The following is a 13,734-nucleotide window of genomic DNA, read 5'->3' as shown; positions in this document are numbered from 1 at the left end:
AATGATTCTATGATTCTATGATCTTTACATATATACATTCTCTTTATAATTATTGCTGTTTTCTTGCTTCCAACAAGATCTGCTACCTAGTTATGGGTCACTGATATCAAAATATTCCAGAAAACAAGTATTTGAACTTGTGTGTGAAATGAAGAAAAGAATGGTTAAGGGTATTTTAGCAAATACATACTGAATGTTAGAACTTGTTCATGAATTTTGTTCCTTTATGCAATGATAGTCATCAGTGATAATGCGGGAGGTTTATTGTGTGCACTTCTTATTTAAGAACAGTCTTCAATTTTCTATTTACTAAATTAAATCATTGCAAATAATCATAAATAAAATGTACATCAGTCATGTTACAATGAATTGTACTTATAGGAACTGGTTTTTTGAATGACCCAATATGCTTTTCTTAATGTTTGCAGCTGAAGGTTACTCAGGAACCAAGAGCAAAGAAAGGACGACGTAACCAGAGTGTGGAACTCAAGAAAGAAGTGAGTAACCTCAATTACCATGTTTGTAGAGACAGCAAAATACGAAAGGTCTGAAATTTTAATAGACATGCCTTCAATTTCTGTCACCTTTTACTGATTTTACAGCATTAATTTTGGAAGTTCCAGCTCCATAGCTTGGTCCTCCTTCCTAACAAGCATAATTGTACATTCCAGGTGCAAGCCACTGGTGTCATCATGGTCGTATTCTGTATCATGAATAAATTAACAGTCAGCTTACAGCATTCTTTTTTTTTTAAATGACAAATTCAGGCTAGTTAGTAAGTCTATAAACAGCAGAAATTAGAAAGTATTTTGCACGATCAAGAATATTAAGTTTATAAAATGTCATATCTGCCTTTGTCCGTGAACTTCCTTCCTTGTTTATCTAGCTTGCACACTGAATGATCATGTAACCAAGGGACTGTATTATTATGCTTGTACACAAGGGGGCAGTTACTGAGACAGCCATAAATCTCCTGTTTCCTAACTTTTGGGTACTTTTTCCTGGCCTTGTTTCAGCTGCATGTTGAACACTAAGAAAAAGTTGCACACATGCACAGTCCTCGGAAGAGGACTCAGGACTCCATTACAGAAGAGTGTTCAGGTATTTCAGCACCAGAATTATGTGGGACGGCTCTGGTGCCTGAAATACAAACACTGCTGCTCCTGATACCTGGGCACCTGCCTCCCTACTGTATCTGATACCGCAAGAGGCACATTCATCGATGGAGGCAGTGACACATAGTCTCTGCTCCCTGGGGCACAAACTGTATTTGAGTGCAAGACAGGGAGACTACAGTTTAGGATGTCTTGTCATTTTTATTGTGTTTTCTGTCAAGCAAATGCTGTAATTTGCTTCATGTATTTATGTCTTAATATTCGCCTTCTTAGCTCTGCTCATGTTTCATCAGTGATGCAGAAGTCACAGTGACCTATTAGAGAGTAATTGGTTGCAAAAGGGAATATACAGTCAGCCTTTTGATTGGAGTGGGCAGTGCCTCATCACACAGACAGGCACAAAGTCCAGTCCTGAGCAAGTCTGGTGTTACAAGGACTGTGTATTTTGTCTCATTTTAAATGAGCTTTAAAAAAATTAAGTTAAAAAACAAACAAACAAACAAATAATGTTCATCTGTGTCTTCAGACACTTCAAATATCGGTAAGAGTTTGCAGGGATATTACTTCTATCTGTTCTAAAGAGCAGGAGCAATTGGTGTTGCGGTGTAGTAACATAGGCAGCTACATTCAGTACAGTACACTACAGTAACTATGATTTCTTTCTTGATAATTGTGTAATTACAGAAAGCTTCTGTGGTCATCCAAGTCTAGTTCTATATTATTGGAAGGAAGACTTAGTTGCTCATTAGCCTTTCATCTTCAAAGCATCTTTGAAGTAGTAATCGATCTTTGCAGCAGTTCTGTGAAATCAGTGGAATATTACAGACTCCAGTGGAACCTGTTGGGCCAGAGAAAGCCCAGAGTTTGCCAAAACAATTCAGATACCTTGGCCACGCAGCTACAGTCTCTTCAGAGAGAATGGTAGGGGTAAAAAATCTATAACAACCCTTTAGTAATCCCAAGGGACCTGCAGTGATTCAGCATGGCCTCTGATGGTGCTTGTACTTTTGGGGAAGCGAGGCTGTTGAGTGTGGCATACTGACACTATACGTGTGCTTCCTTCTGGAGGGCTCCTAGCTGAAGTCAGAAAAGCCTGACCAAAGAGCCTAACCAGTGTCATGCTGGTTTTCCTCAGGGATCTCACATCCCATTAGCACTAAAAGTCTTCAACAGACACCTTTCACATTAATTACCCTGGCATTAGTCATGTAACATTTTTTCTGCAGGGGTAACTGAAAGTTAACTTGTTCTATTTTGATATCTGGATTTACAAGTTTGTTCTTTCTCTGTAGGAGCCAGAACCTGAAACTGAAGCAGTAAGTTCAAGCCAGGAAATTCCCACAATGCCTCAGCCTATTGAAAAAGTTTCAGTCTCAACTCAGACCAAGAAGTTAAGTGCCTCTTCTCCAAAAATGCTGCATCGGAGCACCCAGACCAGTAATGATGGAGTGTGTCAGAACATGTGCCATGACAAATACACCAAAATCTTTAATGATTTCAAGGACAGGATGAAAGCTGATCACAAAAGAGAAACTGAGAGAGTTGTGCGAGAGGCAGTGGAAAAGGTAACACTTGTCAAACACCACCTACACTCTGGTTTGAGGAGAGGAGTGTGGATTTTTTTCACATTCATTTCTATTTTTGTAACATCCACCCTTAAGAAAATGAATAAAAAACCTTTTCCAAAGAGACCACATAAAAATAGTCTTCATTATTGCTTTTTAGGCCATTTCTATACCAACAGACCTTAGTTTAAAGAGAAGACTCCTGGTTTTTTGATTCTTGTCCAGTGAAATCAGTTTGTGATCCAAAAATGAAACTCCTTGTTCATTCATGAGTATCCTTTTCCAAAGCCTTTGTCTCCATTGTCAAGTGTGGTTGTAAACAATGGCATTGTTTAAATGCTATTCATAAATAATCCTTCTTTTGTCAATCTTCTGACCTAAACATTAAATAGATTCGCTGAAATTTGTTTGAATTTTCTTATCTAATGATAACCAGTTTAAAATTCAATATCTAAACCTGACCTGATCACCTTTGGCTGGAGAGAGCAGGACAATTTAGAGGATGACCTCTCTTAAGTACCTGTCTTAAGACAAGATGAATTTCCTTCTGGATGAAGGGCTATGGAATTAACCTAGGGAGTTTAAGTGTTAATCCTGTAGGATTAAGACACCAAACTTTTAGATAACTGAGCAAGGGCAAAAGAATCCCACTGACAATGAATACTAAAAGATATCTCTTACTGAACTCAGGGACGTTCTATTTTGTATTTTCCATTGTGCCTTTGCTGTAGATTTATATGCAGTTGTAGATTTTGGAAAGACAAAATCTTTGTCTAAGATAAATTCATAAATTTGTAGACTGATCATTGACAAAATATACATAGAACCTATTTAGCTGTTTTTGTAGATGCCTAGCAGAATAAAAATACGGTGACATTTTTATTTTTGAATGTTTCTTATGGGATGGAAATTTTGTTATAACTCTAAAGGCGAGAACTTTTTATTTTCTAAATAGGAGAAATCTCTAATTATGTGGCCTCCACCCACATGAGTAATAGAGGTTTAAAGAGCAAAGGTTTAAAGAAGATACTTGCATTCCAATAGCTGTCCATTGACCTGTTTTGCTGACTTTCTTATGGCAGCTGCGTACGGAGATGGAAGAAGAGAAAAGGCAGGCTGTAAATAAAGCTGTGGCCAATGCACAAGGAGAGATGGACAGAAAATGTAAGCAGGTAAAGGAGAAGTGCAAAGAAGAATTTTTAGAAGAAATTAAGAAGCTAGCAGGCCAGCACAAGCAACTGATTTCCCAGACCAAGAAGAAGCAGTGGGTAAGTGTCAAAAATTTATTACAAGAGAATAAGTTGAAATATATAATTTATACTGCAGGCCAATTGAAGGTGATTTCTTCCTTACTTTTAAGTGCACCCCTCTTTCACTGGTCTTTCAGCTTTAAGGTTTTCTCCTTCATATTACTGCTTTCAAATTTTCTTAACCTACAAGTTTCAACTTGAAGTTCTGATTACTTTCCATCTTAATTAGGTAGTGTTAACAGCACTTGAGTCCAATCAGCTGTTAGTATCAAAATGTTTTTTTCTAAATGCAGTTTTACTCCATATAAGACATGTTTTGCTTTATGTTCACACTCCTTTGATCTCAAGGCCCCAGAGGGTACAATATCTGGCTGCATCAATTTGGATTCCTCTGCTAATAATGCTGATAGTGATATCCTTTTGGCCTTTTCTTCTCCTAGCCTTTTCTGCAGCTCTTTTATGTTCTTTTGTATTTAAGACATGACTTTCTGAAATATATTTCTCTCCCTTGTTCAGTCCTTAAGCTCATATCTGCAGCATTGCCTGCAGAAAACATGTTTGTCTGCCCTCTAGAAAAGCGAAAAGAGACATCTAACTTGCCATTCTGTTACATGCTGCAAACTTCTCCCTGTTTTTGTTTGGTTTGTGTCTCGTTTTTTCTTTTCAAGCTAGAAGTGTGTTCTCCCACATGGTTGTACAGCATCTACTCAAACATTGGATGTACCATAATACCGCGCTGCTAGCCTACGAGAGAGTACAAGTGGAAACTCTTACGCTGAGGAGCAGCGAGCCTGGCACACACACGAACTTTATTCTTTCTTTCCCAGTTTTCATAGAGCAAGAAAATGAAAGCCATCGTTCAGGAAATCACACTGCACTGTAGTAACTATCTATAACATACAGGAGGGCGGGTGCAAGATTTTCTGCTCGCCTCTTTTTGATCTTTGATTTTGCCAGATGCGGCTGAGAAGCCTGCGGGTACCTTGCCACAAGATGGCACGCTGATCCGAGCAGCGATGGACAGCCACCATCCCACTGCCGCTGCTGCCTGGGGACAGCCAGCCCTGGCTCTGTCCTGCAGCTCCTCTTTGTCTTCTGCTGTAAAGGGATGTTTGTTTATGTTCAGCCTCATTACTCCTTGTTCTTACAGATGAAACGATGGTCCCTGCAGGGAAAACTCTGCTCTGTAGAAAAGTGAAATAAATAGTAAGGCAAGACCATCGGTTGCTGACTATCACAGTTATGAGTTTCGGGTTTTTGGTAAAGAGAAGGATTACTTCAAATGCCAGAGCTCCTGTAGAGTCTTCATTTCTGTTCCTAGTAGAGATTTCACTGTGCATGTTACAATACTGCAGTGCTTGGGTCTCTGTCAGTTAGAAAGTTGTCCCTGTCTACCTGTCTCTGCAGACCAGAGGCATTGTTTAGGTCTCCGTCTTGATCAAGTTCATGTATTTAATGTGTCACCAGCTGCTGGTGTCTGCATGCATACTTTTGCCTGTGACACTTGAGAGGGAAATTGAATTGCCCTTGCCCACTATAGAAGTACACCAAATTAGCTCTCTTCTGTCAAAAGTTCAAGAGTACACATGTGAACTGTTGCCACCATTCAGCTAATATGCAGTTACTCAATCACAGTAACTTGTCTGTGAGTCTGGATTCTTAACTATAGCTGCTTTTTGGTGTCTTTGAAGGCAGAATTTACAAAAGAGACTCCCAAGACTTACTTTCATCTGCTCCATTGTGCCTTTACCATATCCTACAGCCTAATCAGAGCATGCCCCGGTACCACATAAGTGCATCTTATGATCTTTCCGATCAAGATAATTAAGGATATAAAGAGTATTTGACAGTCTTGCCTATTCCTGTGGTTCCAGAGCTATCTGTCAATCGGCATCTTAAATGAAGGCATCATAGAGGCAGCTGGTTTGCATGTGGTAGGAGAGGGAGGGTAAGGATAAACACCTTTGCATTCAAGCTGATGGATCTGCCTGCCAACACACAGCCTCAGGCAGCTGGACTTGGCCAAATTACAGAATTCCCCAGTGATTTTTCTGTGGTACTAATGACAGTCCCTGGTGTGTGGTACTGCTCTTGTATGCTGCTATTATAATGATACCTCCTTACCAAAATCTCATGTAATTAACACACATACTAAATGAGTTTTGGTGGCTTTGCTTTTTAATTAGAAGCAGAGACCTCTGGTTTTGCGTAATGCAGATGTCTAGGCTTGGGAATACAGCTGCTGTTATTCACGCTACATTTGTCTTTTTCTCACACCTAAAACAAAATCCAGTCAGGAAGAAGGGATCATTTTGCTGGTGGTGTACAGGCACATGAGAAGGTGCAGTCCTAGCCCTCAGGAGCCTAACGCATAAAGAACAACATTTTCTGTTGCTTTCTTGGTCATAGTCCCCTTGGCTTAACCCAATTTAATTTTAAAAAATTTGGATTTAATTTAATTAGAAAATTTGGATTTAATACAGATACTTCAAATAAATAGGAAAGGAAAGGAAGGGATGTAAAGCCAGGGATACTGATCATGAGATTATGCAGTCTGATGGCCTCTGGAACGCAGGCTAGAGTGCTGGTCTTGACAATGTTTCTTTTTTAATTTCTCCCAGTTCTTTTATTTGCATATAGGCCTCATTTAAATTGGTACATAGTTAATTTTATACATAATTTTTAACTTCTGTCTCTTTCAATTATATTTACATGTGTATTTATTCTAACTTGCAACAGTTTGTTTTTAAGTGAATGAGCGTTGTCCCTGGTATGTACTGTCTGAAACAAAAACCCAAGTGATTGATAACATTTAGAAAGAGGAAAATACAAAGGAAAGAGGAGGCTTGAGGCCAGTTGGCATTTTGCCTTCTCTGCCACATGTGCTGGTACCAGCTTAGATGACACTATTTTCCTTTTGTAAGTGGAGATTTACATCCCACGCTTATGGCCAGCATATGTAAAGGGAAGTGCAGGACCCACAGATCAGTTGTCCTCTCCTGTCTTAGCTTTTTTTGATCTCTCCAAGCAAGCAGATGTGAAGCTGGTCTCTGGGCTGAGGCCCATGCTGTACTTAGTGGAGAGACACAGCTGTTCCCTGCACCTTTCCAGCGGATGATCCTAATGGTTCCCAAAGGCTTGTGGGCAGCCAGCAACACGAAAAAACAGGAAAACAGCTCTCGAGAGGACACTTGTTTGCAGACATTTCTACAAATAAACTTCCCTGGAGCTAAGTTATAAAAGGAAAATGGAGAGATTCCCTTCTCGTGCAGCTAGGGCAGTCCCTTTATTGCTGATGTAAATAAATAGTTATTGGTTTAGCCAATGTAAATGTCAGCTTTTTTGGATCTGTCTTTTAGTAGTGTGTAGGGTTGTTGTGTTTTTGTTTTGTTTTAAGGCAGCTGGATTTGTTTCCTTTGTAATTCTCTGTTTTATTAACAACGCTGTAGCTAGACAAGTTATAAAAAGTAAATTGTGTATTATTTTGTGGTTTGATAGCAGCCTGCACAGCCTGTGTGATACCCTCCCTCTGTTCCCTGTCACACAATAAGCATTTCAGACTGGATTCGTAAAGGTACTCTCTGGTTTTGAGCAGACCAAATTCAGAAAGACAAATCTGAGATCGTTAGAACCTGGCTCTCAAGGGCGCTGAGTGTAGTGGTTCCTTTAGCAGCAATGCCACCCTACTTTACAGGATTTTGTCAGAATGACAATTACTGCTTTTGCAGCACTCCCTTATGGGGTATAAAACCACCTGAAGACAGGGCACATGGCCCGTCTGGGTGCCATACCTCCTTGTTGACCACCCGTTGTGCTGACCAGCACATGTTGATTCCCTTTTGTTAGTTCCTCAGAGGCCATGGGGTTATTTTCCAGGTAGCTCATCCAGCTACCAGGAAACTGGGGGTGTTCTGTGTGTTCTGGGGTAGAAATCCTCTTTGCTGAAGCGCTCCCCAGAACCAAGTATTTCTGCAGAAATCACGAGCTGTGCAGCATCCCTTTCTTTCAGGAGTTTTGTGCCATCCTGACAGGCATGGCAAGGGGAAGAGCCCATGTAGGCATCCAGTGTACGACAGGCCTTCTCTGGTTTCTGGAAGACTCAAAGGAAAAGGCATTTTTTTGCTCTTCTCAGTAGCGCTGGTGTAGCATGAGGTTTTCTTTTCATGAGACTGCAGCGCTGTCTGGCTGTCAGCAAACCCCAATGACAGCGGCCTCCTTGCAGACCTACCCTAAATGGGCTATAACAAGCCACGTGGTAACAAATTATTCTTTTCTTCAGTGATGTTATTGTTGTGACTTTTGAGATTTTCCTAGCCAAAAAGGATCTTCCGCAGCAACCTCTGGACAGGTCAGGCTTGTAAAGAAACCTCAGAAATGCCGATATTCAAGCTTGCACAGAACCTGTTCGTGCCAGAAGTGCCTGTTGATTTATCATAGCTTTTAAGACATAGATCAGGGTGCTGTTATACAAATGTAGGGTAAGAGATGGTTCCTGCACTGTGTGGCTGAAAAATGTCAGCCCACTGCCCCGAGAGATGAGTTTGCTTAAATAAGAGATGATTTTTTCAAAAGCAACAATCCAAACTCTGGAAAATATGAAAGCATTGAGCAAATTTGCTAAAGATTGCTGCTTTACTCAGCACATGTGAAAAATGCCCTCGTGCTTCTGGATGCCTCAAGCATAAGTAAAAGAGGAGTATTGCTCCACATGTGCTGGTGCATCCGCGAGCAGCCGAGAACACTTGTGCGTTGGTAAGGGGGGATCCTGCGAGGGTGGTAATCTCGTCTCCTTTGTTCTCTCCAGTGCTACAACTGTGAAGAGGAGGCCATGTACCACTGCTGCTGGAACACTTCCTACTGCTCCATCAAGTGTCAGCAGGAGCACTGGCATGCTGAACACAAACGTCCCTGCCGCAGAAAAAGATGAAAGAGTTATTCCTCCCCTAGAAACCACCCCGATGATTGCTATTCTCAGACACAGCGGTTTTTGTTTCCAAGAAGCCAAAATTGTTTAGAATTTGCTTCCCATTTTGCACCAGCCTTTAAACACTTTTCGTAAAAGAAATTTTGCACAGTAATTTCAATCTTATGTTTAATGCTCCTCCAAAATTTTGTCGGCGAAATGAATTTAACATCTGTGGGAGCAGGTTACTTTAAATAATTTTAAACTAGAGGATTTGTTGCATTTTCAGCAAATTTTAAAACATTTTTAGGTTTTACAGAGATTTTAATCTTTAAAAACAGCAGATCTAAAAATAAAAAAATCATGCAAGTTTAACAAAAGGAACATTAAAAATCTAGATCTGAATGTAAGAAGTATAGAACTGTTTCAGAAAAACGAAGCATACTACCTTGATGTAACATTTATTTCTTAACCTTCTTGAGCTGGTTTTGTTCAGCTTAATTTTACTGTTTAAAGGCATTATCTATTGGTTATACCAGTGGGTACATGATTGAATTTAGGGAACAGGGTTGACACAGCAGGTGCTAGTCCTGCGTATTTTTTCTTAAATATTTCCCAACTGTGTTTTATTTTCATTATTTCTTTTCAATATATAACTTTTATAACAAAATATTAGCTTTGATCTTGTAGTTTAAAATCACAGGGAACTGGGGTAATCTTTTACTGAGCTGGATCTTAGAGAAAAATGAATATTTAAATTTTGAAGTTTGCACATTTCATCTTTGTCCTAACATGAGTGCTTGTAACAAGAATAAGAAAAGCCAAAAAACTAAAAAACCCAACTACCTTTATTCATACACAGAATTATGAGGCATACAAATTTCTTTATTGCACCCCCCTTCAACCTCCCCAATCCAACGTCATTGGACTGCCTACGATCTGGTGTCACCTGGTCCATCGTAACTTGATAATAAAAGGAGAAAAAGCACTTAAATTTCACAGAAGCCGTTATGTTTGTAGTAATGGGTCATTGCCTAATAATGAGCTCCATCACTGTACTCAGAATGAAGAATAATGCATGTTAATTTTCTTGTATTAAAGATGCCGTGATTTGTAAAAAGTCTGTATTTTGCGGAATGTCTGGATTAAGAAGCATTACCAATAGGAATGGATCGATAGTTGAAAAATGATTTTCTTTTTGTTTGTTTTATATATAGATATATGAATTGCATCCATGTTCAGAGACAATTTTTTAAATAGATGTAAAGCTTACTTAAATAGCTTTTCTTTTAAAGTGTCTCCGCATTTTAGTTTCTTTCAAAGATTGGTCTTAGACTGAGTCATATGCCCATTAATCATCCAGCTATTTTTTGAGAAGTTAGAGGAATAATTTGTAAATATTTATTTAGATCTTTGATATTTATTGAAAGCAATTACATGATGGAACGATGGAAGCTGAAGAATCAGGAGGAAAGCCTTTAAAAAAGTTTTCTCTAGGATTTGTCAGGGTCATTGTAAAGATGAAAATATAACTAAGACTTCTGTGAACTACCACTGAAATCCTGATCTTTTTTACTACAGTGGTGATATAAGTTAATTGACTAGATACTGCCAAATAATGCCCAATATGTTGCAGAAATTAAGTGGTAAGTTGATTGGAGAAAATAGTAAGTAGATGGTAACTTGTATTACCACAGCTACATTATTGCCTGATAAATGTGTAATTAACTTTTGTCGCCTCTGTGTTGTGACTGTAAAACACTTCACAACTAAAAATCAATCTTGTTCAATTACTTTACAAGTTCCAAAACTTCGATCCACCCCTATGAAAGCAAGTTATTGTGGAAATATTTTTGGTGTAAAATCATTCCAGAATATGTAATATTTAACTGATAGCTGCATGAAAGTAAGATTCGTGTTACTTTGGCTTTTTTGTCTCTGTTGACACGGTTGCACATTTCCAAGTTACTACAGCGTGAAAACTGTGTGTTTTAAAGAAAAAAAACAAAACAAAAAAAAAAAAGATTGTGGCCTGGTTTTGTATAAGTTTTAGGTAAAATTACAATTGATTGTTTTAGGAATCATGATTTAAAATTAATTTTTCTGCAAATCATAAAGCTATATTAAAGTGTTGAGCTTAGCCACTATGCACATTGTAATTATTCATTGTGGCTGTCCAGTTTATGATGCATTCTGGCATTTTGTAAGCTGCTCTGACTAGCAATATATAGAGTCATTTAATGTGTTAACATTGGTTAATAAATGTATTTAAAAAAAACCACACTGAAAGCGTCTGTGTTGATTTTGGCCAGTTGCCCTCCCGTCCATGTGTGGGCATGCACGAGGCTGCTATTTTTACTTGTCCTCACCTAGAAAGACGGGGGCTGTAGGTGGGAGAGCTGTGCCTGAACTTGCAGGAACCTCGCTCCTGACTCAACACTCTCCCTAACTCAGTCACCAACCCTGAGCCTACGCCTGTTATATATTTTCTTAATAAAATAATTTTACCTGGAGGGACTGAGAGGACTGAGAAGACTCCGTGAATCCAGCTCCAGCCTGAATGGCGACAGCATTTCTCTTACAAACGCAGCCCCGAGAAGCAGTCCCTCTCACTTATTTTCCAAGTTGCTGCCAGCGAGGTGTCCAAGGGAGTCAAGGACCCCACGGGGCATGGCCCACAGCCACCCTCAAGAGAAGGGGCCATTTGGGGATGAGGCACAGGCAGGGTGGGTTGTCCTGGAGCCCCATCGTGACTTCGGGGATGCAGGAGGGACACTGTGGGAAGTGGTTTCTCTGTGGCAATTAAGAATTTCCCTGTGCAAATTAAGACCTGGCTAGACCTGCTAGTCCCAGGGAAAAAAAATAATATATATTTTAAATATTTAAAGATCCCTCAAAAATTTCTTTTATTATTTTACTATCCAAACTTCTCTGTTCTTACATGAGTCATAGCATTTTACCCAATAATGCAAATTTTATTAATTGATCTTGATGAAACTTGATTGACTACAAATAACCAGCACAGCACAGCTATTGCAAATGAATCATTTATGCTGAATCAAGCCAGCAAGGCAGGATCAGGAAGAAGTCCTGATCGAATCAGCGTCCCCCTCGAGCTCCCTTTCCCCGGCCTTCCGTTTCGATGACAGCGGTCAACATCCAAGCGCAGCACTTCTCATCAGCACCCCACTGACAGAAATCCCCGGTGGAAATGCTCCCCCACTCACCTCCCCACGTGCATTTGCCAGTTCAGATGTCACCAGTGGGGCCCATATTGCAACCGAATGGGTTCAATGCTTTGGAAGGGCCACGGCAGCTTCCCACGCCCACTGCTTAACATGGGTCCTGTGTGGCCTGCTGTACCCCATCACACGTCCCACGCTGGGCCCTGTCACGGCCCCCCCTGCAAAGCAGAGGAGGGTATTTGTCCCTGCACTGCCCCAAATCTGCAAATTTCCCTCCACCAGAAATCTTAGGATGAGCAGGGGTTTCTCTGAGCTGCTGCATCTTCACCGCTGCAGACAGGGCTGTCTCTTAGTGCTCCTAGAACATCAGTCTTAAAGGCGTTAGTTGGCTTTTTATTGTTGGCTTTTCCTATTTTTATCATTATTGTTGTAGTTGTTAACATCATCATTAGTATCATTATGTAATAATTTTAACTCTGGCTATTACTTTATTTTAATAAGGAGGAGCAGTGGTTTCTGCCTACTGCTTCCTTTAGGTGGAGTGAGCTGCCCAGCTCCGGGCTTGTTTGCCTTTCCAGATCTGAAATGACCGAGTATGTGAACTATGTTTGGGATTTGTTACTGGTAGTTAGGGGCTACCCAGCCAATTTTAGCCTCGCTGAGTGAGAGCACATATGCTAGCTGTGCATATGCTGTACAAATGCTTTCATAAATCAAATTGGGGAGGGTATCAAAACCAGGAAAGCCTTTCTTGCTTTGTTTCATGTTAAGGAAAGTTGCAAGTAGAAAGGTCCATCCATTAGTGAGAATAATAGAGTATTTTTGGTTTTAACTGGGAGATGTTTATAGCTAATATAAATGGAAAAAACCCCAACTGTCTTGGACCTTTCAAAACCCTGAAAAAAACTGTCCTAGTTTCTCTTAATAAAACCTATTTCCAGATGTCAAAAGGCTCAAAAGTACATTAGACTCTGGGTAATGCTCTTTAAAAAAACAAATGCTGGGTTGCTAAAAGTTCAAAATTGTAAAATCAGGAAAAAAAAAGAAAGAGAACCCAGAGAAAATTAATGCTAAATTGCCCCTCCTGCTCCTCATGGTCATTCCTGTCCCAGGACCTCTCCAGCCCCGCAGCCCTGGAGCCAGTGGTGAAGTGTGGAAAGATGCCTTCAGGCACAGCAAACAGCGATGGAGAGGCTGACATTAAATACAGCGCCTGCTTTGCAGATAATTTTTAGGTAGAAGGGACCTAATAATTGAAGATAACACAGAAGAAAGGCTGAGAGAGAGAGAATGGGGCATGCTAAAAGGCAGAGCGATGTGATGTGTTTGTTTACAAAGTCACCGGCCAGTTTCTGTTAACTCCCTGGAAGAGAAAACTAAGCCGGCGTAAAGCTTCAATGGAAATAGGATTTGCCCCAGAGAGGTACCTAAAAATAAACCTGAATTCTGCATAGAGAGGACACTGCGAAGCTGGTTATACAAAATGCTTTACTGGTGTTTGGAAAAGGACTTCTGCAGCAGAAAATAATGTTTATTACTAAAGCCAGAGCACTATTTTATTTTTAAACTACTTCGTTACTGGGAAAAGTATCTTTGACAGTCGGCCACGGCAGGTGGCTCAGGACCCTGCTCGCTGCCACGTCAGGTTTGTGTCTCTTCCCCACTTGTGCTCCCATGGGAAGAGCACGTGGGAGCCAGCTCTGCGCGGGACCCGTC

General features: G+C 40.2%; 1 protein-coding gene across 1 annotated transcript; it reads left to right on the top strand.

The window, feature by feature from the left end:
* Window positions 1-428: 428 nt before the first annotated feature.
* On the top strand, window positions 429-10,850 carry LOC104163830 (zinc finger MYND domain-containing protein 11-like; the record flags this gene model as incomplete). Its single annotated transcript, XM_009702948.1, has 4 exons — window positions 429-497; window positions 2,408-2,680; window positions 3,763-3,948; window positions 8,735-10,850. Coding segments are annotated over 4 exons (651 nt in total), but the record flags the coding sequence as incomplete, so codon positions are not given.
* Window positions 10,851-13,734: the final 2,884 nt, after the last annotated feature.

This window comes from Cariama cristata, unplaced genomic scaffold, assembly GCF_000690535.1.
Source record: "Cariama cristata isolate BGI_N322 unplaced genomic scaffold, ASM69053v1 scaffold14356, whole genome shotgun sequence".
Classification (NCBI taxonomy): Eukaryota; Metazoa; Chordata; class Aves; order Cariamiformes; family Cariamidae; genus Cariama; species Cariama cristata.
The sequence above is the reverse complement of the archived record's forward strand: the minus strand, read 5'-3'. Positions and strand labels throughout refer to the sequence as shown.